The following is a 26,850-nucleotide window of genomic DNA, read 5'->3' as shown; positions in this document are numbered from 1 at the left end:
ATGCAGTCAATAATCTGAAACTGACTATTGCCTGTATTCCAATTATGCAAAGCCATATAAACATGCACAATAATCCAATAAAGACCCATGTCTTACTGCAAGTTTTCCGGTTGCAACAGTCGGGTTAGTCCTTTCATTTTCAAATTACTTGTGGATGTATACAGATTTAAGTAACTCGATTGCCTGTGCACACGGGCAGTTTATATCATCGGGGATATTTTTATGCCCCAAAGCGGGGACTTGTAGTACAGAGACAAATGAGGTACAACAACTTTGGCTTTATCACTAAAAATGCCTCATGTATATTGATTGAATTAGCCAAGCGATTTTCATTTTATTTTCTGCCCCCACCGTGAAATCGTCACAGGTTTATATACATCCATATATATTGTAAGTACAGTAAACACAAGGTACACAGCAATGGAGCTCACTTGTATCCGGAATACTTGCAAACGCCAAGTATATATGCTTATTTGTATGTACCCAGGCATTCAAACGATTGGTTCGGATTGCTGTAGAGATCCAATAGTCTGTTTCTAATCGGATTATTGTCTGCATGTAAACGTACCCCATGTCATGTGTGTCTGAACAGGTGACGCCATAATTTTGGACCATGCTCTGCAGACTATTGTGACTTCAGCTCGCTTTTTTGTTTTGTGGTTTGAGCAAATCCTTTTTCTGTCTTCTGGAGATGGGGCGAAAGAAGATCCAGATCACCCGCATCCTGGATGAAAGGAACCGCCAGGTCAGTGTCATTCCTCCAGTTTTTGTGCTTCTGATTTCGAAAGGATTCGGGATTGCTTCATATATCTGGACTGCTGTTTTCTGAATTATAAAAATCCTGTTCCAGTACTTTTTTGCGAGAACGTTGAGTAAAAACGTAAACAAATGTCACATGGCCACATAATCTAAACATCTTTACTTGCGGTTTTTACACTGATTAGCCTGTTGATGTTGCTGTTAAAAATAGTTCTGCAAACATTCGGTACATTTTGCAAAGGAATCCCTCAAGGATCTTTCTGTGGACTCTCCACATTTTCAGTGGTGTGGACGGCAATTTGGGGTTAGCCGGGTCTGGACGGCACCCTGTAATTTTCGGGGCGGGACACACAAGTCTTCCTTATTCCCTCCTGGTCGTCTGCTGGTGAGTTTTATGCCGCTAACCGCCGGAATCCCACGCGGTGCGACGCCGTCTAAATATATCGGGATACAAACGACGGCTTGTCTGCGATTGAGGTGGAGGCGCTGTAAATAGACACGCAACTGAGGAAATAAATATGTGTTTGTGTTTAATGTTTGCACGTCTGCTGCGGAGCGTCTCCATGACTGGTGGTGGTTGTGTGTTGGTCTTCTACTTCCTTATTCCGAGAACAGCAATTTATCTTGTCGAGTACGGCGCCAAATTTTGTTTCGTTTTCATGGCTTGAGATTGGAGGATTTTAAAAACGCAAACAAATACAATCCATTGCCGTAATGTGATGATTTTTTTTTGCATTTTTTAAATCCGGAATTACGTAAGATGCTTTAGCACAGGGGTCAGCAAGCTTCTTGAAACTGAGAGCTACTTTTTGGTTACTGATTAGCTACCAGTTTGATATGAATTCTAAATCAACAATTTACACATTACTATTACTATATTATTACTGTATCACTATTATCTTATTACCAGGTTGTAATTATCAAAAGTTGGATTAGAATAGGCTCAGTCAATTTAAACATTTGTGTTGTGTAAGGGAACTGAGGAACTTTTAAATATAAATTATATTTCTCTGGAACCGTTATCATAGGCAAACAACGCAACACACTAAATATCAACACATGTTCTGCTTTGTTTGAGTTTCCGTTCAAATATCGAAGTTAAAATTCCCGTAAGTTTTAGTCGAATACGAATTTCTTTGAATACAGAGTTATTCAAGTAAATATATATATATATGTAATATATATATATATATATATATATATATATATATATATGTGTGTATATGTGTGTGTGTGTGTGTGTGTGTGTATATATATGTATATATATGTTTGCATAAATATATAAAACACACAAAATAGTTTTATAAAAATGGTCAGAAAGCTAAAAGGCTTATTTTAATACTATTAATTAGCAATTGTTCATCATTTAGATTCAGATTTACTTTATTGTCATTTGTGTACACGTGTATACAGAATGAAATGTCGATACATCTGACCCGCACAGTTGCCTTGAGCGTCAGCCGGGATAGATAAGATTAACCATAGATAGATAGATAGATAGATAGATACTTTATTCATCCCCGTCGGGAAATTCACACTTCCAGCAGTCTACCCCGTTGTTTATTAACAGATGAACATGATGCCCTCGGGGTGCTTGTAGCGAAGTGGATGACGTCACGCCAGTCCAAAAATTCGACATCCCTGCGGCAGATGGAAAACTTTTCTTTGTGAAAATCCAGGGATACACCACCTCGTGTTAGCAAGTCCGCCTCCTCTCCGATTCCCCCCGGCTTTCGTGTCTCTGTTTAACGGCGTTGAAGCCGAATTGCTCCGGGTAGCTCCGGGTGGCTACACGTTAGCGTCCGGAATGCTAAACGTGAGCCACGTTTCCGCAAAACACAGCAACTGCGCTCCCTGTGCGCTTCGATGTTTTCCACCAGCACTCGATGATCTTATTTGGTCGTGAGTTCGCATTTACCATGATTACGGATGGTACCGAAGACTTATAACGCCGCTAGCCGCTTCGCTAGCTCCGGCTTTTCTTCCACGATAGGCCCCTTCATCACGCCGGCACGAGAATTTTTCAGGGCAAGGAGTTGAAATTCCTTGAATACACGCATTTCTTGTGCGTTAAAACCCATGTCCATAGGATAGAAGTAATCCATAGTGTAGTTGTCAAAACGGGAAGAAAAAACACCGAAGATAGGAGCAGACAATAAAACAATAGGGCAGCTGCTGGAAAAGGCAGCCGCTCGTGTCTTCGTTAGAATTTTAGCGCAGCAGTTTGTCATCTCGCGGGTTATTTTAGTTACTGTATTCATTTGTGTATAGCTCTCTTTTCTTTTAACCTAAAAAAACACTCAAAATTTGGGTGCATATAATACAAAAGGTTTTACGGGAATGTTACAGTATTTGTGCAATGATTGATCAGTTGAAAAATAACGCGGACTACAATAGCAAAACATTGGATGCAATGGTATTTGAACCCGGGTTACTTCCTTAAGAGCATCGAATCTTAACCACTGGATCACGAAGGATACAGTATATATGATACATGAAAAGCCATTTCATTTGATCTTATTATCACACTGTTTTTAATTCACAGTACCAGAGACAAATGGAGAATACAGAAAGCCATCCTAAAAACTATGACGAAAGAAACAACTCTTTGCTGTATTTATTGTTGGATCATAATATGAAAGACATTAAATAAAATCATTGTAAACGTTATGGTGGTTTTGTGTTCATAGTTTATGTTGTCGATAAATTATTTTAATAATGGCCGCACATATTCAAAAACTTACAATGCTCAGTTTGAGCTCAGCTGAAAAACAAAATTTTAAATCGATTTTTGATTTTAAAAAGATTAGGGGTGCGTGTAATAACATGGGTGCGTTACACATAAATTTATTGCCGTCAAGAAATTCTAATGTTCTATTTTGTTGCATTTATATTTCAGTAAATCGAAAAATTAAAAATGTAAACAAAAGAATAAAGGCTCATTTTTTTTCTTTCTCTAATTTAGCTCGTGGATTGATAATTTTTTATTTCTTTTACATAGTTGGACCCTACTTAAGTTACAGCCATGTTTGTCTGGTGTTTTGTTGCATGCTGTGGAACTGATTTTTGTTCGCATTAGACATCCAGTGTAGGAGTTAAATGTTACACACTGGGGCTTTAAAAAAGCTAGCTTCATTAGTGAAAGCCTTTAAGTCTCAAATTAATCGCGATTCAGTTTTAGTAGAGGAAAAAGTCATTTTTAAGAGCACCACAATGGTGACCCCTGTTTTAGCATTTCTCTGCGAACAAACTAAACTATCGCAGGTAAAATATTCGGCCTTTTTTCCCCATTCCTTTGGCTAGTTATGCATGTAGGGATGATTTTTTTTTCAGTGCTGTATAAAAACAGACACCCAATATAATTACAGTCACTTCAAGTAATCCCTTCTTGTTAGTTTTGTTGGGCAAAGGAAGTTATGGGTACAGGGAAAGAGATTAGGAACCCATCCAAATTTGTCTTGGCTCAGCTGGATGTAAGTATTTATGTTCTTCTTACCTAAATTTACACACTTTGGCTTCCGCTTTTAGTTACTTCTCTTTTGTTTACTTTATTACTCATCCCTGTGCTTCTCGTTGACAGCACCTCTGCACTTTGTCAGGATTACCTTCCGTTGACACAAATTATTATTTTCAATGAAACTGAAGATTCATTTGGAAGAAATCCACATGTGGCAACCTAAAACTATTTTATACATTCTAAATTAATGGAAAATTAGATCCTGTTTTCATTTCAAACATTTCAGAAAAAAGGCCAACATGTTGATCATTACTTTACAAAGTGAAAGAAATTCAATAATGTCAGTCTGAAAGTATCTTAAGATAATGATCAAACCTTAATCAATGCACATTATTCTGCATCATTAGTTTAAAAAATTGATTGGAATTGTTGTTTCTAAAGAATAAAATATTTTAAATGACGTCCATAGATATACACTCACTAACTAACTAACTCACTCACTAACTAACAGGGTTGGGTGGGTTACTTTAAAATTGCAATTCGATAAAGTTACAGGTTACCTGTTGAAAAAAATGCAATTTGTCACAAAAAACGAATACTGACACTGCTCTACTTACGAACAAGGTTCTGGACAATCGTTCATAAGTTGAATTTGTTCGTAAGTTGCTTCAGTGCTATATTTTGTATGCAAGTCTGTTAAAGGTTTATAGATGTATGGTTAAGGCTTGTATAAATAACCTGCATTGTTTTGTACTAAAAAAATTAACGTTTCCTCAAATAATATGCTCTATAAAGATAAATGAAGAGAAGTTTAACTTACTTTTGGAAGATGAACTTAAATAGTTAGGCGACTTCCTCCCCCGTGGTAGAAATTGGCCGAAAAAAAGCAATCCGATCATTTTCTCAACCGCAGAAACAGCTTGCCTCTTCTTTACACTTTACAGCAACCATATTGAATGGATGCACGAGATATTGAACAATAAAAATTTCAAAGTTCTTAGCGCGCTGGAGATACAGTATATTATGTTTACACACGAACTAGAGGAGGAAACCGGATTTCTTCTTCGGGATGGCTGCTGGGTGAGCTCTCACAGGGCCACACGCCGGTAGCGGCGGAAAGAAGCACTACAGTAATGTCCTGTACTCGGGGGAAAAAAAGGTGCGCGATAGAAAATCTAACTTACAGCAATGTCCAAGTATTTTTCGACATCCCGAAAAAATGTTTGTATCTACCGGTTTTCCTAACTGGAATGTTCATAAGGAGGGGAGCGTCTGTACCATAATATTGCAGTAATGTAACTTGATTACTTTCCATTACTTTTAGAATACTCCAATTCCAAATATGCGAATAAAAGACAGAATTAAAAAATAAAAGATACAAAAATTACCTAATGTTGTTAAATATAAATGATTAATGTAACTGTGTAAATGAATTGGAAGAAACCAAGGTTAAGTAGTTGCTTGTTGTTCTACGAAAAAGTGCTCACATTTTAACCACTCAGTATATTTTATTCAGCAAAAATAAAACTTTGTCTTTCACATAGCGTGACATGTTTTAATTTACATCAAGAGGACATTATTAGCCCACTATTGTTTATAACACACCAAGTGTTTTTTACCTGTTTGAAGTGGGGATGTCAAACCTCTTGAAAGTATCCAGATTTACGAGGCTAAGTCAATCATTCTCACAACATAGCTATACAGTGATGGAATTGTGGATTTTGGACAACAATTAACAGCAAAATACAAAAAGAATATAATCAGTCCAATTTACTAAATGTCCCTGAATGCATCATTAGCTTTGTCGAGTGCCCAAATTCGCACACCTTAGCAGCCTATCTAAACTGCAGGCATGCGCCAAAAGTTTTAAAAGGGACATCGGACTTCAATATTGTCCCCTGTAGTGCGCAACATAAAAATGCTTTTAAATAAAATTGTAAACCTGTAAAGCAATCCTTATTTTTACAAAATATACCTGTACTTTGATTACGTCTTTTTTTCTGTAACTGGACACAATAACATGTCTTTGTATCCTAATTACGTAACGCCGTAACATGTATTCCATAACTTCCCCAGCCTGGATGCTACAAATAAGGACTAAATAATACTCAGTAATATTTACTTCAAAACAAAGATAATGAAAACTGTGTCACGAAGGAGGATAACACCACTATACTATGAATTCAATTGTTTTTACTGATATCAATGTTGTGAAGCATTGTATGCAACGAGATTAGACATAGCACTCCAGGGTAAACACGTAATACGTACTTTAAAAGAATAAAGAAGACTCAGGATAATCAGGCAAAAAACAAATATTTACAACGTTATGCTTGGAGACTGGCCTAAGTTAAAATAATAGTGCAATGACAAAGACATACAGCATCATGAAAATAGTACAATGAAAATAGCCTGCACCAATATTTGGGAATTTTACAGCTATTGGGTATTAGCATTTTTATTTATTCAACGGAACTAGCCTTAACTCCTGAGTCCCGACATGCCTGTGTAGTCACAAGACCACTGATATTGAGATTTTTAAAAGTCTGTGATAGAAAAGGGTGTGTTATTAAGAGATAGAGTAAAAAGTGGTCAGAGGTTTGTGAGTGGCAGCACATGGCCTCACAGGAAGATGGAGAAAGCTAGGTTCCTATCCCTTTTGAAGGTGAACTTCACGGTGGTCGTTTTCATCGAAACAACAGAGACAGAGAGAACCACAAGCTCTCCAAGCATTGAGGCTCTGGGGTTGGCGAGGCCTCAAGCTTGGCGACTTCGGTCAACCATCTTAGTCCCGGCCTGCATGACCCATCCGCCCTTTTAGATGTTAGCTTCTTTGCAGTTCGAGCGCAGGTAGAGGACAGAAAGAAAGCTGTTCACACTTCTCCTTTTAAATGGAAGATGTCACGGTCACCGAGGCAGGTTCTGTTACCTGTTTATGCTTTTTTAAAATAAAGTTCTCCAATTGGTTGATTATAAATATTATACTAATTATAATTGTTGATAATGGGCAAAATTTCATGCGGACACATAATGAATTAAATAATCTATCATGAAGCATGACACATATGCAAATCAATAATCTTTTGACTACATATCAACACTTTGGGATTTCAATTCTTTATTATACTGCTGGAGAGTCTGGTCACTACCTGTGAATGGGCAATATTACTGTTGAGAACCCAAATCCAAAAGGTAAACAATCAAGTTTTAAGAAACAGAGCGAATAATTAAATGATTGATTAGTTGTTAATCCATTGATTTATTATTACACCTCTATCTACATTATGACAAGCATAATAATGCAATTATTTGTTTCTATATGTCACAAAAATGTCTAGAACTCTATAGATAATGAAAAATGTTAATTAGTATAAGAAAAGCAAAGTTTCTGATCATCAAACAAAATAGTCTTTACTGTCATTGATTACAATGTGGTGTTCTTGGTTTGCAATGAGATTAAAGCCTGTTTTTTTTTTTGGTTTGAACAAATTTATTGACACTAAAAACAGAAAACAATCATGACAATCTCAACAGCAATTAAGCACATTCACAATATTATATTCCAATATTACGTTTTTAACAGCAAACACAAAGTGAGGTTTGAACAAACCTTCTCGAAAATCAAACATATTCACAATTTCATTATATAACATCTTTGTTAGTGTCAATAGATCCGTCCAGGCCAAAGTCGATTGTCCTCGGTCTGAACAAATCCACTGACACCAACAGCAGCAAAACACAGCCATCAAGCATATTCACAATTTTTTTAGAGAAAAACCTTACCACTAGTAATACAGTTGATAGATAAAAAGGCATTTGATCTTATCTTATTGTTTCACCATTTTTACTCACGGTGCCAGAAATAAATGTTGGAGAATGGAGAAAGCAGAAAATCCTCCCGAGAAATATAAATAAACAAGAAAAAACACGACGAGGGAAACAACTCTTTGGTGTATCTGATGATGACTTTGGTCAAGTGTCGGCGCTCTCACCACCGTGACCTGGGTTCTATTCCCGTTGTATATATGTATGTTTTGCGATCTTGGTCAGGTCAACGATGTTTTTTATTGATCAATCATTGCACAAAGTATACCGTAAAACCTCGTGGAGTATCACACATGTAAAAATACTATATGCCTTTCCAATATTATCCACTGTATTCTGCGGTATACAAGGCAGACCAGGTTATAAAAGTGCGCCACTTTCAAATTTCTGTCCAATTTAAGGTTTTTAGGTTTGCATTATTGTCCAAAAAATACGATCAAGTCTAAAAAGGTACAAAAAAGCTTAAAAAAAATACTATTGCGATATAGAGATAATATTGGAAAGGTTAAGGTTGTGGGCTGGCCTAAATTGTATGTACATCAGAAAATAGTGCAATCATAGGTCTAATTTGTCGAATGAAGCTGCAAAATGTTACCTAATGGATTTTTTACTATACAGTACTATGTGTCCGTGCAGGTTACATTCATGAAGAGAAAATTTGGCTTGATGAAGAAGGCGTACGAACTGAGCGTGTTGTGCGACTGCGAGATCGCTCTGATTGTCTTCAACGGTTCAAACAAGCTGTTCCAGTACGCAAGCACCGACATGGACAAAGTGTTGCTCAAGTACACAGAGTACAACGAGCCCCACGAGAGCAGGACCAACGCAGACATTGTGGAGGTGGTACTTCTTTGTTCTTTTTTATCTTTTTTTCTGCAGCTGCCTTCTGATGCCGCGTTGGTTCATTTCTAACTCTAATATTTAACGAGCTTAGACAGGACAAAAAAAATGAATGATAAACAACTGAAAGTATTTTAAATACAGAAGACCCCCAAGACACAGCATTATGGAGTTTTCATCTTATACAACATCAAGAGCAAATGATTTCACATGCCCAAAAACGTATAAAATTCTAACTTTGCGGTATGCCTGCGTATGACGAGTTACGTCTCTAAGATGCCTGCCTGTTATTGGTTGTCAACCTAAACAATGCTGGTCTTCTATTGGTTTGCGTAACGGCGTCATGAAAATTCTGATTTGGCTGAAATACCTCCCACATTGCCTTTTTCTTCAGTTTAGAACAGAGGTGTCCAAACTTTTTAGAAAGCGGGCCAGATTTGGTAAGGTGAAAATATGTGAGGGCAGACTATTCAGCCTGGCATTTTTGGAACAGTCTTTAATTAATTCACGCTCAGTGAAAGGTTTGCAGTGCTTGGCATTCAGTGTCACAACCACGTGGCTTGCCTTTGTAGCATTTTCATTTGACTCTTTTCTTGTGAAAAAGAATAATTTTAGAGCGGAGTAAACAACGGCAGCTCTGCTAATTCCTGAATCCCGACATGCCTGTGAATCAAGACCCCTGATAATATTGAGATTTTTGAGTATATTATGTCTGTGGTAGAAAATCTTGTGTGTGATTAAGAGATAGCGTAAAAAGTGTAGTTGCCTTGTTTTAGGGAAGCACATTCAGGTGGAGACTGGTACATTAGCTCTTAGTAGAACGTTTGTTTGCCAATCAAGCGTGTATGTTTGTGATTGAGAGAGAACATAAAAAGCAGGCTAAAGTGGATGGGTGAGTACAGTTATTAGCTTTTACCATATCTACCAGTCTGGCTATAGAACAGGAGTGCCCAATTTTCAATTCACCAGTTACGTTAAAATTTCGTTGCACTTTTTGTTTTAAGTCAAGTCATGTTTATTTGAATAGCCCTGAATCACAAAGAGTCTCAAAAGGCTGCACAGATCAAACACTATTGCAAACTACAGACTATTATGACACTATCCCTTCATCTAAAACCTGCATGAGGTTAAATAATACACATATTAATCAACATAAAATATAGGTTATTCATATGCTATAGAGTAGAAGTGTGTTTTAAGCTTAGATGTAAACATTTCCACTGAGGTTGCAGATCGAATCTCAGGGGGAAAAGCATTCCACAGCACCGGGGCCCGGATGGAGAACGCTCTCGAACCTGCGGATCTCTTCTTGCCTCTTGGCATCACCAGTAGACCAGCGTTTTCAGAGCGAAGGCTTCGGACCGGAACATAGGGGGGAATTAAATCTGAAAGATATAAGGGGGGGGGTTTGGGGTTTTTAAGGGTTATTGATCTATCTTCGTTATTCATTATCCATTATCGGTTATCGGTCAGTTCATAATACGCTACAAAGCCTAGGAGCCGGGACACTTACTCTCAGCCAATAGGCCAAGCTAAGGTCCTAGCCCTAAAGCCTTGCTGCGATCATTGCGAATGCACCGTTCCCGGAGGTATTGCAATACCGGGCCGATGCGTGGAGTGGACAGAGCAAGCTCATATTCCATCTCCGAAATGCAAAAATCAAAGATAGTGACTTCATCAAGGCCAAAAGGCCAAGCTAAGGACCTGTTATCAAAGCTTAAAGGCCAAGCTAAGGACCTAGCATCAAAAGACCAAATTAAGGTCCTAGCAATACTACACTTGATCTTAGCCAAAAGGCCGAGAAGGGAGCAATTCCATGCATGATTTTGTATAATACCAACAGAACCTTAAAATCACATCTTAAGGTAACTTGGAGCCAATGCAGGTTAGCTAAAATCAGGGTAATGTGATCAAACTTTCCTTTCTTAGTTAAAAGTCTCTTGTTGACTTGATCTTAGATTTGATGTCAAAAGGCGTGAAAAACTCTTGCATTTTGTACCAGCTGAAGGCTCTTGATTTTGGTCTTTGGGAGACCGGAGAGTAGTGCAGTACAGTAATCGAGACGGGAAGTAACAAACGCGTGAATTATAATCTCCGCATCTGACTGAGACAGCATAGGACGAATTTTAGCAATGTTGCGAAGATGGAAGAAAGCTGTTCTAGTAATATTCTTTACGTGTGTTTGAAGGGACAGATCTGGGTCAAATATGACACCTAAATTTTTGACTGAGTCACTCTGGGTGACATTACATTTGTCAATGTTCAGGGCAGTTTTTGAGAACAAGTCACGGCATTTAGATGGACCAATAACTGAAATTTCGGTCTTTTCAGAGTTAAGGCGCAAAAAGTTGAGTGACATCTATTCTTTTATCCCAGCGAGGCAGGCCTTCAAATTTCCACAGTTTAGTGTGGCAGATTCCTCCATCGGAAGATATAGTTGAGTGTCATCTGCGTAGCAATGGAAACTGATATCATACTCGCGAATAATATCACCTAAGGAAGCATGTAAATGCTGAAAAGAAGGTGGCCAAGTACTGAACATTAAGTTGTGCTGGTTATATACATATATATATATATATATATATATATATATATATATATATATATATATATTTTTTTTTTTTTTTTTTTTTTTTTTTAATTTTATTTCAGGGAAATTACGTTTTTATGTACTTTTGTACGAGATGCTCCAAAGCCCAATTTGATTTCCTGTACTGTTAGTTTTTGAATTAGGTGAAGGATTAATCCTGTTAGTTAAAATTCTAATTTATTTACTGTAAAATGTTTAAGATAACTATTAACTAACAATTTTTAAATTCGGATTTATATCAAACATACTTTTTTCTATTTGCATTGTTGAAAAAAAAATTCCGCCAATTTCTAAGCCTGACTGCAAATGAATATCAGCCTCCCATAACACTAAAAATCGCTATCGGCCCTGAAAACCCCATATCGGTGGATTCTTATTTTCTATATTTATTCTATATGATTTGTGATATACAGTCCCCTATCTCGAGTAATATTTGTTTTTATAGTTCTGATATGTGATGCATTGTTTATTTTTACTATCATCGTTCCAAGATAAATTTTAATTTATTTTCTATCATTTGTGTATTTTACATGAATTTGGTAGGTTTATTTTCCCTTCAATTTTATTTTTAAATAATAATTTGATACAATTTGTGTGGTATGCACTCTGACTATGTAAAGAAATATATTTTTTTATGTTTAATATTTTATATATTGTTTATTTTTACCATCATTCATCAAACAGATACTTTATATTCTTTTCCAGCATTTGTGTGTTTTCATTCATTTAATTGGTTAAATTTCCCAATAATGGTTTGTTTTATTCATGTTTTACCTAATTATAACATTGTCTAATAATTGTACTTTGGTGCATAAAGTTAGTTATTCAGCAGTTCCTAGTCTATGTGCTTTATTCTATTCAAATATGGTCTATTCTCTCAAATATTCATCTGTTTTTAGGGGTTAGATATACCAAAAAAGAATTCCAATATTTTTGCAATTCTTTTCCTTTTCTATTTTCCCTAAAATTTTATTTATTCCCCAAGGCACTGAACAAGAAAGAACAACGTGGCTGCGAGAGCCCCGACACGGCCGACGGCACCCCTTATGCTTTGACCCCTAATACTGAAGCCAAATACAAAAAGATAAATGACGACTTTGACCACATGATCAAAAGCCATAAAATGGTGAGTAAGACTGAGCAAGACTCCATCATTTTTCTAAAAATAGATTTTTTTGTATTCGATGTACAGCAGTGATCCCTGCCTACTCATGTTTTTTTTTTTTACCTTAAGAGGAACTCAAAGACTGGGTACATGTTTTTGGTTGTACTAGGATTTGAACTGGAGTTGTAATTGGTGAGAGCACTGAGAGCACATCCGACCACTGGACTACTAGTGATATAGATGACATTTGAAAAGGCATTCGGTTTTATCCCATGATCACACAAATTTTAGTTAAGGTACCAGAGGCGAATGTTAATTGCGTTATGCATTTCACATGTTACAATGACAATAAAATTGACACTTACAATGCTTAAAATAAAAAAATTGAATACAATTTATTGTCACTGACATATTAAATGCAAAACAACGTTAACATTCGTCTCTGGTACCGTGATTGAAAATAGTCTGATAATGAGATCAAATCTGTTGCTTTTTCGCAAGTCATCTATACCACTGGCGTTCCAGTGCCAATTTTAGACCTGTTATGACTGTACACGGTACAACAGAAAATTTATGATCCATTAACTATTATTTCTGCCAAGAATCCAGATAGTATTTGGTTAAAATGTATTTCTTAAATGCTGTTATAATCAAATTTCACAGTTTCGTTCTTTGAAGAATCCAGAGAGGGTTATTTTGACTGTGGCATTCTGGGAAACGATAAATTCAGTCACTCCTGCCTCCATCACACTTTTTCTGTTACAATCTGACCCTGGCTCCTCATCAGGGTAGGGAAAAGTTATGTGGTCCACACGAGAAAAAGTTCGGGGACCCTTGTCACAATAATGTTGGAAACAGTTTTGAAATGATTTTCTTTATATTTTATATCAGAAGATTCTAACATTTGAAAAAAATGGGTCTACTTTAGTCACTCTTGCATGATCTGTGAGTTTATTCACTTGATCATATGTTGAGTCACCAGTCATTGACATGTTTCCAGTCATCGTCAAGTGGGCAGCAGAACATTTTAATGCACGTGGAAGGTGGAGGAAACAGTGACGGCCGAATGTCCGCAATGACGTCACAGCACGCACAATTCCACAGGAGCATCCACCTGCCACACAGGTCCACTAACACAGGTGTGTGTGCAAAAGTACCCAGGTACTAATTATGTTACCAATTTTTCCGCTCTATAAAGCCCACCGGATTACAAGCAGACATAAAAATCTCACCTTGAGGTGAAATTAACTGTTTTAACTCAAAAAGGGTGACCTGCGTGAACTGTATATCTGAGGAGAAAATGTTCTTATGTTGGGGACCGGGGTGTTGTGAGATTTATCCAAGTGAATTGGAACTAAAATCAGTGCAGTTCGCGCAAAGGATTACTATATTTATTTGTATTTTCTGGACATCGATTTTTATCATTATCGCAACGATTTTTATTCGCATTGGCAGAGAAGTTCTAGAATAGAGAAAACAGAATATATGAATATACGCAACATGAATAAACGCAAAAACATCACTATAAGAGAAACCACTCTTTGGTGTATCTGATGATTAATGGGAATTTGAGGGATATGAAATAATTACATAGTAAGGTTTATGTTAGTATTGTGTTCATAGGGATAATTAAATGAAATATTTCCTCCACACCTTTCTCACCTTTTTAAGCCCTGACTTATTTTCATGCCTGTAAAAGGCAACCCACCTAAAATAGTCTTTTGTCATTCATTTTCATATAAGGCGCGCCGGACTATAAGAAGCATAGAATTAAATCTAACGTGAGAGCTTCTGTATTTGCTCATGTATAACTGCTGCACATTGTGTACACTTAGTTATATATTAGTGATTGATTAGTCAAAAAATGTTGCTGGCCAAATTTGCAAATCATTAGACGCAACGGTCACCCAACCTGGGTTGCAGCTGGGGGGGGGGGGGTTTAAGGGTTATTGATCTATCTTCGTTATTCATTATCCATTATCCGTTATCGGTCAGTTCATAATACGCTACAAAGCCTAGGAGCCGGGACACTTACTCTCAGCCAAAAGGCCAAGCTAAGGTCCTAGCCCTAAAGCCTTGCTGCGATCATTGCGAATGCACCGTTCCCGGAGGTACTGCAATACCGGGCCGATGCGTGGAGTGGACAGAGCAAGCTCATATTCCATCTCCGAAATGCAAAAATCAAAGATAGTGACTTCATAGAAAGTACACAAAAGGCCAAGCTAAGGACTTAGCATCAAGGCCAAAGGCCAAGCTAAGGACCTAGCATCAAAGCCTGCCAAGCTAAGGACCTAGCATCATTAGTGCAAAGGGCACCCATTTTGAAGCATTTGTATAATTGTGAGGATTTCAAAACCTAACCACAAGCCACTAGTAATACAGAAAACTTACAAACAGGCATTCAATTTCATCTTATTTTGACACTACTTTTACTCACAGTGCCAGAAATCAATGTCAGAAAATGGAGGAAGCAGAAAGGCGTCCTTAAATATATAAATAAACGCAAAGAAAAAGCACAAGGGGGAACGATTAGGTGTTTATGATGAATTGGACTTTGCGTTTATTTATATCTTTCAGGACAAAATTTCTGTTATCTCCATTCTCTAAAATTCATTTCTGGCACTGAGTAAAAATAGTGTGATAATGATATAAAATTGAATGCCTTTTGTCATTAGCATCACTGGTGGTCAAGTGGTAAATTGTTGGTGCTCTCACCTTCATTGAATTCCCGTTGCATACAATGCTTTTTTTTTGTTATGTTCAGCGATGTTTATCAATTAAACATTTCACAAATACAGTAGTATACTGTAAAGCGTATTTTATACAAGGTTCACCAGGTTATAAGGCACTCTTTCAATTGGGTTGTTGTTAATAATGTGCATGTGTAATTGTAACACCTTTGAACTTTCTTTCTTGTCCATGTTCAGCCGGTATGCAAATCAGTTCTGATCTGTTGCTGCAAAATGGAACGGGACCAGCTGGTATGTTTCACACACACATATCTAAACATACTAAACCATGCTAATGCTAGAATCTCGGTTTTGTTTCCACACTGCAGAAGATTGTTGTTTTTAGTCAAGTCATGTTTATTTGTATAGCCCTTAATCACAAAGAGTCTCAAAGGGCTGCACAGACCACAGCTTATTGCAAACCAGACTGTTATTACACCATCCCCTGATCTTAAACCTACATGAGGGCAAGGAAAAACTCAAAACCTCAACATTAGTTAAACGAAGAAACCCGAGAAGGAACCGCACATGACGTAATCCCCCTTCTAGGATGACCAGGCTGCATCGGATGTTGTAATAACAAATAATACACAGATATTGTCAACATAAAATACAGGTGATTCATATGCTATAGAATAGTAACGTGTTTTAAGCTTAGATTTAAACATTTCCACTGAGGTTACAGATCGAATCTCAGGAGAAGAGCACTCCACAGCACCGGGGCCCGAATGGAGAACGCTCTCGAATCTGCGGATCTCTTCTTGGCTCTTTGGATCACAAGTAGACGAGCATTTTCAGAGTGAAGGTTCCGGACTGGAACACAAAGGGGAAATTAAATCTGAGAGATATGAGGGAGCAAGTCCTTGCGTGATTTTGTATACTACCAAGAGAACCTTAAAATCACATCTTAAGCTAACAGGGAACCAATGCAGGTTAGCTAAAATTGGGGTAATGTGATCAAACTTTCTTGTCTTAGTAAAAACCCTCGCTGCAGCATTTTATACCAGCTGAAGGCTTTTGATTCTGGACTTGTAGTGCATTACAGTAATTGAGACGGGAGGTAACAAACACGTGAATTATAATCCCTGCATCGGACTGAGACAGCATAGGGCGAATTTTAGCAATGTTGCGATAATGGAAAAAAGCTCTTCTAGTATTATTCTTAACGTGTATTTGAAAGGACAGATTGGGATCACATATAACACCTACATTTTTGACTGAGACACTCTGGGTGATATTACTTTTTCAATCTTCAGAGCAGTCTTTGAGAACAAGTCACAGCATTTAGATGGACCAATAACTAGCGTTTCTGTCTTTTCGGAGTTAAGGCGCAAGAAGTTGAGTGACATCCATTGTTTTATCTCACTCTTTCCACAGTTTAGTGTGGATTCCTCCATCGGAGATTGAGTTGTCAGTAAAAAGAAAGTTTGAGATACACCAAGTAATTTAGTGTTGCAAATAGCTTTTTAGTCCATTGATACAACAGCCGTCCATTCAAAAGGCAATGTGTGTAGTGCAGAACATGATGCCTAATTAATATGAAATATACATCTAGTTACGGCGTCCTCGCCTGATGCCGTTTTCACTCTATGGTGTGAATAAGATATTTTTTTAGCCTTTTTAATGACCTTTCCCCTATGTTAAAACATCAACTACACACTATTTTGTGTGCCCAATAACTTATAAAATTCAAACTTGGCAGTGCTCATGCTTATATAGAGTTACATCTTTAGGATGCCCGTGTGCTATTGGTCGATGTATTTAAAAATATTGGTCTCCTATTGGTTTTAATCACAAGTGATGGATCATCGGGGTTCCAGCGGATCCTTGAAAAATCTCAAAAGGCATTGAATTCATTATCAATTGGCATTAAAATGTTTGTTTGAACTAAAATGATATAGTAACATCAATCAATTGTCTTTTTAAAATAATTTAACTAGTTAAAAAATAGTGGCAACATAGTGTGACCACAATGGAACTATCCAAACAGTGATCTGGTAGCAGTTGGGCCTTTCAGAGCAGACCCACAATATAGCAACTTCTGACACATATGTTTACTTTGGATAGTGGGAAATTGATGTACACTTTCCTCGGGAAAGTGTACATCAATTAATTAATGGCTGTTCGACAAACGTTTTCCAGCTCATGTGTAAAAGGTACGATGTATTGTGTGCAAAAAATATCTGGGTTGCGGTTTTCTTGTTGACTTGATCTTAGATTTGATGTCAAAAGGCGTGGAAAAACTCTTGAATTTAACTTGCCTTAAGGCTTAAGCTGTAGAAACCCTGATTCAAGAAGATGTTGATATGCAATTGACTACATTCCCTCCCACAATGCCGTTCAGAATCCTGTGTGCTTTGCAAAGACTTTGCCAGTTGGTGATAATACTCTATTTTTTGGACTGTATTTGTTAGATAAGGGTGTCCCAAGGCTTGCGATGATGTTAAAGGGAGAAGCAATTACAGGATTCCCATAAAAATGGAAGTTTGCAATTGGCATTAAATACGGAGTGGAAACACAAATCGCTACCCCTCGCCAAGTCCAATGCTCGTAACCAACCAGGGGTGACTTTTCCCGTGTTTCTTTTATAAAATGTTTACCGTGTCTTTTATCTTTCATTGAACATACAAAAAAGAAAAAACAAAGGAAAAGGGGGTGACGAAAACAGCATTGCAGTGTTGGGGAATAGCTACCATGCTCAAGTCATTCTTCAAAGTCCAATCATTAAGTATGGTGTGTTTTACATTCAATCAGTAGTTAGCCTTCGCACTTGTCTTTGTCCTCAATAAAGGCTAAGCCCCATTATGAAACCTCAATTTAGTGTGATCTCCTCTATAATAATAACTGCACTTGCCTGCTTAGTAATCCTTGTCATACTGCTGCTTAGGCTTGTCAAAAAGCAATGCTTTGGGTATTTGTGGTTTCAGTGAATGGCTTTGTGGAACAATCTAGAAAAGTCCTCACGAACAAAACTACGATGCCAGCAAGCAAGTCAGACCTGCGAGTGCTCATCCCTGTGTCCAAAGCTGGGAGGGCCACACTGGTATTGTATATGCATGATTTATCCAGAGTTTATTACTCGTTTCTCACTTGATCTTTAACATTTCAAAATTAAGTTGCAAAAACTCTAAATTTGTTGTAAACTACCAGGCATTATTTTGTTTTCCCTTTTGTCCATTCAAATATTGTACTAGAAGGCACACCTTCAAAAATATTAAGATTCTTCATATATAAAGCACACCAGACTATGAAGCGCATTACATTTGAACTACTCGTACTCTAAGAGTAAGGTTGGCATTAAAAGAAAATTAAACATAAATCACAAAAAGAATTATAGATTTTTCATAAACGGTTACCCTTATGTAAAAACGTTTTAATTTTGCCTCCCCAATGTGTTATACCATATTCCCAGCCTATCGGAGTCACTTACAAATTTCTGGCAAATTTGGGTGCATCTCATCAACGAACATACGAAATGTGTATTTTGGCAAAATGTATAATTATTGTAAAAATAGAAGTCAAGTTTTTGTATCCATTTTAATTCCATTGATTAACTCGAGGAACATCCTATAAAATATATTTTTTCCTGGCTGATGTTGGAAAGTTTTGATAAAATATAGAATTATGTTAAACGTTTTTATCACAAATTGGTGTGTGAAAGTGGATCTATTCTCATGAAGGAATCACTGTGCACAGTTGGTGTAATAATTCCACTTATTCATCACTAGCACATGAGATGAACTAATCCTAGGGTATGGTCATCGCAACAAGGCCAAGCAGACAAGGTTTCTCTTCTACGGTTTTTATTTGGATTGAAATATAATCTATTCTAGTTTTGGGGTTTGCAGTATGTGGTTAGGCAAAAAATGATTACCTTTCATTTTGGGGGGGATTTCTTCGCCCCGAGTTGAGGAAAATTAGCAACAGCAGTTTACACCACCCTCCTGTGGGCTGAAATGGCGTAACAAGTCAAGACATTTGCATCCTGTTCAAGACTTGATATTTCATTCCGTTTCAGGGTGACCACTTCCATTCGAGTCCTGCTCTGAGCACACCTGTCGTCTCAATTAATACACCCAGCCTGACTCAACACATGCTGTACACTGCGTATTCTGCATTGGACAACAGTAAGGAAGCCCGCACGTGACAGTTTTCGTTTCAAGGACATGCAATTACATCTGTATACGTTTTTGCTTTACCACTTGATCAAGAATATACTAAAGGGTTGCCAAAAGGCCATCTAAATTGAGACAAGACATTACATTCTATGATCAATTCAAGTACCGATTCCCTTTCCCAGATGGCTACGGCGCTGAAATTTCCAGCTTGCCCTCACCAGCTGGATCACCTTTAAACTCCATGGCCATGTTGCAGCAACAGATGACCGACTCACATGAGTAAGATGTGACCGTAATTCAACCTAAACCTAACCTAAAAAAGTCAAAACGTTTTATAGCTTTTCTATATCAAAGGGTTACTCAAGTAAAACTGGTAGACTCATTGGTTTGTAGTTCCTATCACCATAAGCTAATCCATAGCGCAAGTAACTTCATGGACCGGAAACCTTGTACAGTGGAACCTTGGTTTTCGAACGCCTCAGTTCGAACAAATCCGAGGTCGCGCAAAAATTACGGGTGTAGATCGCCCTTTTCCTGACCGACTGTTATCGCATGCGGATGTGCTTAGTTTTTTTGCTTTTAATGTGTACCAAGTGTTTCTGCCCCTAATTATGCCTCCGAAGAAAGTCAGTGCAAGCAGCAAAGTTGCTAGAGGTGCAAAAAGAAAAGTAGTGCGTACAACTATTGCATTTAGGAAGGAAATATCAGAATATGGGAGGAGTGTCTGATCTTGCTAGGGGAATACCACACTGTCCACCTGCAGCTTCTGACCACCACAAAGGTAAGAAATCCTACATTTTCTTTATCCCTTTTTATTTTTATACGTCCATGTTAGCGTAATCTTTCGTACGGAAGATTCCAATGACGCGAACGTACGATTAGCCTGGGTTAGAATTATGTTTACATTGAACATTGAGGGTGTTGGAACAGAGCCTCCTTTCCAACCATCCGCTCACCACTTGTGGAGACCCGAGTGCTAAATGACTTGTTGACGGCCTGATTTTTTTTATACGATCATTTAAGCGTAATCTTTCGTATTGAAGATTACGATAATGCGGACAATTAGCCTGGGTTAGCTTTAAGTTTATGTTAAACAGTCAGGGTGTTGGAACGGATTAAAACGATTTACATTATTTTTAATGGGAAAAATGATTCCTGTGATCGAACAAGGTTCTGGAACGGATTATGGTCGAGAACAGAGGTTCCACTGAAGGTAAAAAAATCTTTACTGCGTGGTGGCCCAATTTGTAGGTCACTGGTTCTGAAAACAATACAGGAACAACTTCAATTAGGTACAAATATTTATTAGTCTACTAAACTAACATACATTAAAGCAAAGATGCTACAAAACGCCAACATCCAGCGATGAACAGGAATTCTTCTTAACCTGGGAACAAAAGAAACACCTTTAGGAAACTTTACAAATATTAACTGAACATACATAGGTGCAATATAAATCTCAGTCCCATATCCGCAAGAGTCATCCAACAGTCTCTTATTTGAAAAGGTCATCCCAGATCACCAAAACTTTTACTAACCGAATTTGTACATACCTTAGCTGAGCAGCCTCAGACGCTTGGCAAACTAGACAGAAAAGGGAAAATTAGCCCAGAACCGTTTCCACAAACATACAGCCATTTAGGTTCAAGATGTGGGACAGTTGAGTGGCTGCTGCTGCCACAAATGAGTCAGAACAGTCAAAGACTGTCCTGCATAGTCTAGCATGCGCTTTTGGGACACAGGCTACATAAACCTGGACCTTATGATTGCATGCATCAATTTGAAAGTGCATTTGGGTCTACAATGCAGTCACCTTAAATGAGTCAAACTTTTATGCATCTAGTAATTAGTAATGTGCACTCAATGTTTCAAACACATCCCATGTTAAAATTTTGATTGAATTTATGAATGAGTGGGGCACACAAGTTATTTACCTGATCAGAGCTGGATACAGCTCACCCGAATCCTGTGGAGGAAAACTTATTTTAGATGTGATTCTAGCGATAAATAGTCGTAACACATGGAAAGATGGCTCAGTATTTGGAGAATCAGTCACAGGTCTCAGTGAGGGCAAGTTTGTCATCACAGCCAAAGTATGGATCATATACAGAACTGTCAGATTTAAATATGTGGCAATATTACTAGTTTTCCAACTGTAAATGTACAAAATAAACTGACATTTCTTCACATTGGCAGTTCTGGTGTAGTGCGGCAATCCTGACAAACCTTATATGCAGCTCTCCCCTCAGCCAATCACGAGCCTATAACAAGGAAATACAAATCAGTGCCTTGAAGATGTGACCAAAATGAATTACACACGGCAAAATTAAACCCACAAGGGCCGTTTAAACAAAATGTCATCCAAAACACCTGACTTGAACTGCAAATAGTAACATTTCCCTTTAAGAAAATTCCAAAACAGCGAGATGAATAAACATCCAGCGTCAATTACAGTCACAGTGGAGACATTCTGTGGAAACCCCGTCACAACCTCTGCAAGACTGAACAGATTTAAGCATGACGGACATTATCAAGTTGTCTCCATTTGCTCAGTCCGTTTAAGAGGGAAATCTGCACGGTCGGCAAAACAGCATTATTGACGTGAAATATTGTAGGTGAAAGGGTAATTTTCAAAGTTGTCCTTCCCCAAAATTGTTGCTGCATCAATTATTTGTTGAAACTGACCAGCGACCGTCGGTGAAAGTAATTCTGTAGGCTTCCGTTTGACCGGACAATGCTACAAAAAAAGCACAGACGGCTTCGATCGGAGCCAAATTGCTGCACAGGTTTAGAATATGTCGACAGCATAGCCAAAGGCTTAAACTTTAAATGACATCACCAAGAAGAATTCAGTCCTAAAACAATAGACAAACGTGCGTAGTTATGTTTGCCAAATGTAATAATTACGTTGGGCTCTTCTCACGATCATATCGCAATCCGTTCATTTTACGCCGAGAGATTTTTTAAAAAGTTGCTAGATCAACGACACTGGTCAAAAATGTTTAAGAAGCCAAGTTGATCAACACGTGCTATGTGGGCCATTCCGCTTCACGTCGCCCTATCTTAGCAATCGCAATTAGCTCCAAGTCGCTTAGAAACAACATGATTTTATGTAAAACTTGTCAGTAACATGCAACTATTGTAAAATGTGATAAACTAGGGGCTTACGGTATTCTTGTCCTCCAATCTTTTTTGAGGACACTGCAGAGTTGGTCAAAGGAAGAAAGAGGACGGAATCAGGCGCAAGGCGCTTATATAGACACATGACGTCAGATTTAGCCCTACTCTGATTGGGCTGTTTTCTATCTCTATGTATGCTGGGAAATGTATTTTTATTCGTTTGCTCTGTTGCCATTCCGGCAAAGTTCCTGACTCAGATGTAGAGTGTTACAACCGAAGACTGGTAAAAAGAATTAGCTTTAAGATTAGCTCATTATACTGTTTGGTTGTGTTTCTTTTTTTAAAGCGAGATTGAAAAAGTAGAGTATAAAGTAGTACAACGAACCCTTGTTTATCGCGGGAGTTACCTGAGAGTAGAAACCTTTGTTTCATACAATTAAATACTCTTATTCACTGAATCCAAGGAACAAACTATGTTACAGGATCACGTATTATTTCAACAATGACTTTGCATATTTGCACTTTACTGGCCACTTTACTTTAAATATTTTGCACACCTGCCATTGGAAATATTCTGCAGTGTTCATTTTACCCCTGAAAAGTGATGGGTCCAGGGGACTCGCATGCTCAAAAATCTATGGGTCCCAACAGAGATCTATGGGTCCCCAAAATTTAGTGTGCTCCATGCCCTTACAAACTGTCGTATTTTCCCTTACAAAATACAAAAAAATGTTTATTTATATAGTTTAACATATTATATTGTACATGTGTTTCCTTGTATCATATATATATATTGTTAATGAACATTTTGTTGTGAGACACTGATTTGCTCGACATGAATGAGGTTTATTATTAGAAAAAGTTCAAAAATGAAGTCGCTTGGACGTTCACTGTAGAAGGAAAAAATACATGCAAATATAATTGAGTAGAATAATACATTTTCTTATTCAAATTATTAATTAATTTTCTGCAATAAATTATTGTTGGTAATATACTGATTAAAAGGGATCACCACAAACCTGTCTTTTTTCATTTTCTCCTTTTATACTTCCCTTTTTTCTTAACTTCTTTATACGACATAATCATTCGTAATATAATGCATCAAAGCAAGTGAGCTGTTTGAGAGCCGGCTCTTTAATGAGTTGAGCTGAAAAAGCCGGTTCTCTAAAAAGAGACGGACTTTCACTACACAACTCGAACTCGAGATTGGCGCGCAGACGAAAACTCGAACTGCGAGACCAAAACAACAATGGCGGATCTGCCTGACGAAAGGTTTGGAGTGCGGTAAATCTTTGTTTAAAAAATGATAATGACAATTTCATGTAAAAAAAGTTGCACCCCGGGGACGCACGTTGATTCGACACGATGCGTCCCCAGCAAAAATAATGCGTCTAGGACGCAGGGACGCGGGCGAACGAGAACACTGATTCTGGATTTTTTTCTTTTTAAATACTTGTTTATACTGTCGATATTCTTAGCTGTTATTCATTGTCTGACTGGTGTAAATAAATCATTTTCCATATTGTGGGACGAATAAAGGATTATCTTAGCTTATCTTATCTTTTCTTATCTTATTTTTCGCTTTTATTTTGAACTGCACTCAAACTTATCCAATCATTTCCTGAATCAGTCACGCGATACACCCACCTCGCTGGACTTCAAACGTTACCGCTTTCGTCATCCACACACGCATTCGACCCGTTCATGAACCACTCATCTAAATTACTCGGCCTTCGCTTCAGGGTTTCGATTCGAGAAGCACATCACTACCTTCTTCAAAGTTGTTGTGACAGAGTCAACCTACCCACTCCCTCTTCCCGCTACCATGCCACATAATTTAACTTTTAAATAATTTAATAATTTCATTTTTGTTATGTTTTTTTTTTTTTTTTGCAGACCAGGCATCCCCACTAATCACAGTAAGATCAGCATCAAGGACGAACCTCCTTCACCCCCTCCTCCTCTGACCTATCCGAACCCTACTCAATGTAGCTTGCGTCAAAACGAGCATCCTCCGCACCCTCGCCCCGATTTCCTGCCGTTGGCCATCGCTCGCTCAGAGGAAGATGAAAGTACGGCGAGCAAACGCCTTCGTGTGGACAGCTGGGTCACTTAAATGGGCAGTCAAATTCAACTGACTCACTTCCTGGTCTCAGGAACGCTAAGCAACATCATATCACAGACAAATAGATTTATTTTCAATAATATGACAAAAGATACTGATGATGATATAAAAAATGTTGTATTATAAAAACTCATCTTAATTTTGTTGTATATAGTTTTTACCTTTAATATATCACTGGCTGTAACCAAAAATAAGTTGTGTGGTTTTTTTTTTTTTTTTTTTTTTTTCAATTTATGGGTCCTTTCTGCTCAGTATTGTGAGCAAATATTTAGTACATCTGCCTTACATTATCACACTTTAAATATTATTTATGAATAACGGTGATCCCCAGAGTACGGCGTCCCCGTCTTATGATGTTTTCACTCTATGATGAGGCATAAGATGTGTTTTGGCCCCTGTTTATGGCATATTTACCACTATAGACATCAACCACAAATGATTTTGCATGCCCCAAAACTTAGAACATTCAAACTTTGCTGTGTTCATACGCTGGACAGTGGAAGTTATGTTTATAAGATGCCTGTCTGCTATTGCTCGAGGTCATTTAAGATGTTAGTCTGGTAATCGTTTTCGTCACATTATCATGTAAATGCCGATATCTTATTGGTTGGACTGGTTTCTCTCCCTTGGTTCAGTCCAGAATCCTGTGTGCTTCGTAAAGACTTGGCAAGTAAATGCAATACAATACAGTATTTTTGTGCTATATTTGTTAGCTTTGGGGCAGACTACTTGCAGTGATGCTAAATATGGGGGAGAAGCAAAATAATGATAGCCAGGGAAACAAAGCCTGAGATAATAAATAAATACGAAGAAGACACACACATTATTAACCTTGCTAAGGAACATGTTTGTAACCAATTGACAATCGGGTCAATTATTAAGAATAAGGAGGCAATCAAAGAAGTTTTCTGATCCTGGAAGTGGAAGTTTTAAAAATCAGTTTTATATGAATATGCCACCTTCTCATCCTCCCCGCATCCACTTACTAACTCCACTGTACCAGCTTAAGTCACCTCCCACCACAGGTAAATACAATTTAAGTTTACTTTAACGTGTATATTTTTCAATAGTTATTTAATCCTATTCGTGTATGTTACACAGATGCTCAGGTGCATTAGTAGATGTATTTTAGAACCACCACATAAGTATTACCTACAATACACTATTTTATTGTTTTAATGTTTTTATTTGGGGTACCTGGGGTTCGAAACGATTTAGCTAATTACCATAGTTTTTTTTACCCTCACTATGCAATAATTTCACATTGTTTATTGTACAATGACATCTCCTAGTGGAGAGTTCAACTCATTAAAGTAAAATAAACCGTTTGCCAAAAGTGAACGATGCTTCTCCACAAATGTCAACGCTGGAAAAAATGTTGTGTTCCTATTTGGAAATCACAATAAATATCCTAAAAATGTGAAGAAGAAAAGATCTATTCTGCAAACGATTTGCAAGCACTGTGTGGCTTTCCTGTAGCAACGACATGGTATTAACCACATCCTGTATAACTTTCACGTAAAGTGTAGTATAAATGTTTTATTAAACTAATGAAAATCCAATGTTTCACCAAGCAAAATAGAAACGACATTTCCGAAAATCACTAGATTTCTCACTGTGATAAAGTACACAGTAGTTAATTCATTACTATTTATCAGACATGGGGACTTGAGACTTAGTGACTTGGACTCGAGTCGACTCGAGTCGCTGTTTTTATGACTTGTGACTTGACTTGGACTTGGCAATCTAAGACTCGGGACTTGACTTGTGACTTGACTTGCCCAAGAAAAAAATACTTGGGACTTACTTGGGACTTGAAGGTGAAGACTTGAGACTTACTTGAGACTTGCACATGTGTGACTTGGTCCCATGTCTGCTATTTATTAGTAATACCATCAATTGTCAAACATAATTACCGATTTTATTTTCATTCGAAACGCACGTTTCAGTTAAGCTTTTATTTTGATATATACCGGAACCATTGTATTACCCACGAAGGATGCTTTGCTGATGGTGGAATGAAGGCGAAAAATGGGAGGAGAACAAGGTTTGGAAGCTCGCATTCGCGGTGATGTGTAGCAGTCACCGACTCAGCGGGAGTTGAATTAACACCTTCCTGGAGTGAAACTCCTCTGCTGTCGCCTTGACGGTAAATAATATCATACGTTTATCTTTTTAAGTC

The 26,850-nt window shown here is 37.6% G+C and overlaps 2 protein-coding genes, 1 long non-coding RNA gene, 1 other non-coding gene and 2 pseudogenes across 11 annotated transcripts in view; 2 read left to right on the top strand and 4 right to left on the bottom strand.

The window, feature by feature from the left end:
* Positions 1-25,787, top strand: part of LOC148367072 (myocyte-specific enhancer factor 2A-like) — a 40,965-nt gene extending 15,178 nt beyond the window's left edge. The window contains exons 2-10 of one of the 3 annotated variants that reach the window (XM_088333870.1): positions 692-745; positions 8,678-8,884; positions 12,457-12,597; positions 13,577-13,715; positions 15,504-15,557; positions 18,233-18,348; positions 19,324-19,432; positions 19,606-19,702; positions 24,440-25,787. In XM_088333870.1, coding sequence (XP_088189996.1) covers positions 692-745; positions 8,678-8,884; positions 12,457-12,597; positions 13,577-13,715; positions 15,504-15,557; positions 18,233-18,348; positions 19,324-19,432; positions 19,606-19,702; positions 24,440-24,659 — 1,137 coding nt within the window. In that variant the 3' untranslated portion in view covers positions 24,660-25,787. Of the gene's footprint in view, positions 1-592; positions 746-8,677; positions 8,885-12,456; positions 12,598-13,576; positions 13,716-15,503; positions 15,558-18,232; positions 18,349-19,323; positions 19,433-19,605; positions 19,703-24,439 lie in introns of all 3 variants that reach the window. The other 2 variants (XM_088333869.1, XM_088333871.1) reach the window with 2 other exon arrangements.
* LOC148367076 (U2 spliceosomal RNA) lies at positions 10,449-10,690 on the bottom strand (annotated as a pseudogene).
* LOC148367075 (U2 spliceosomal RNA) lies at positions 14,666-14,834 on the bottom strand (annotated as a pseudogene).
* On the bottom strand, positions 15,652-22,696 carry LOC148367073 (uncharacterized). Of its 3 annotated transcripts, XR_015850263.1 has the most exons (7): positions 22,592-22,696; positions 21,650-21,684; positions 21,358-21,389; positions 20,977-21,007; positions 20,751-20,810; positions 19,180-19,256; positions 15,652-16,118 (listed from the first exon to the last, which is right to left on the bottom strand). It is a non-coding gene; the product is annotated as an uncharacterized LOC148367073 (long non-coding RNA). The 3 variants fall into 3 exon arrangements; XR_015850264.1 differs by lacking the exons at positions 15,652-16,118; positions 19,180-19,256 and adding an exon at positions 20,431-20,684; XR_015850262.1 differs by lacking the exons at positions 15,652-16,118; positions 19,180-19,256 and having other exon boundaries at positions 20,712-20,810.
* LOC148367074 (small nucleolar RNA SNORA16B/SNORA16A family) lies at positions 22,058-22,198 on the bottom strand. Its single transcript, XR_015850389.1, has one exon. It is a non-coding gene; the product is annotated as a small nucleolar RNA SNORA16B/SNORA16A family (small nucleolar RNA).
* An 884-nt stretch (positions 25,788-26,671) lies between the features above and the next one.
* The window catches only part of mctp2b (multiple C2 domains, transmembrane 2b), a 56,610-nt gene continuing 56,431 nt past the window's right edge, over positions 26,672-26,850 (top strand). For all 4 annotated transcript variants that reach the window (XM_088333867.1, XM_088333866.1, XM_088333865.1 and 1 more), the window contains exon 1: positions 26,672-26,817. The gene's annotated coding sequence lies outside the window, so the exon portion shown is untranslated. The remainder of the gene's footprint in view (positions 26,818-26,850) is intronic.

The sequence above is a fragment of the Urocampus carinirostris genome, chromosome 4 (assembly GCF_059441175.1).
Source record: "Urocampus carinirostris isolate Australia breed hairy pipefish chromosome 4, RoL_Ucar_1.0, whole genome shotgun sequence".
Classification (NCBI taxonomy): domain Eukaryota; kingdom Metazoa; phylum Chordata; class Actinopteri; order Syngnathiformes; family Syngnathidae; genus Urocampus; species Urocampus carinirostris.
Note: the sequence above shows the minus strand (reverse complement) of the source record. Positions and strands in the feature narration are given on the sequence as shown.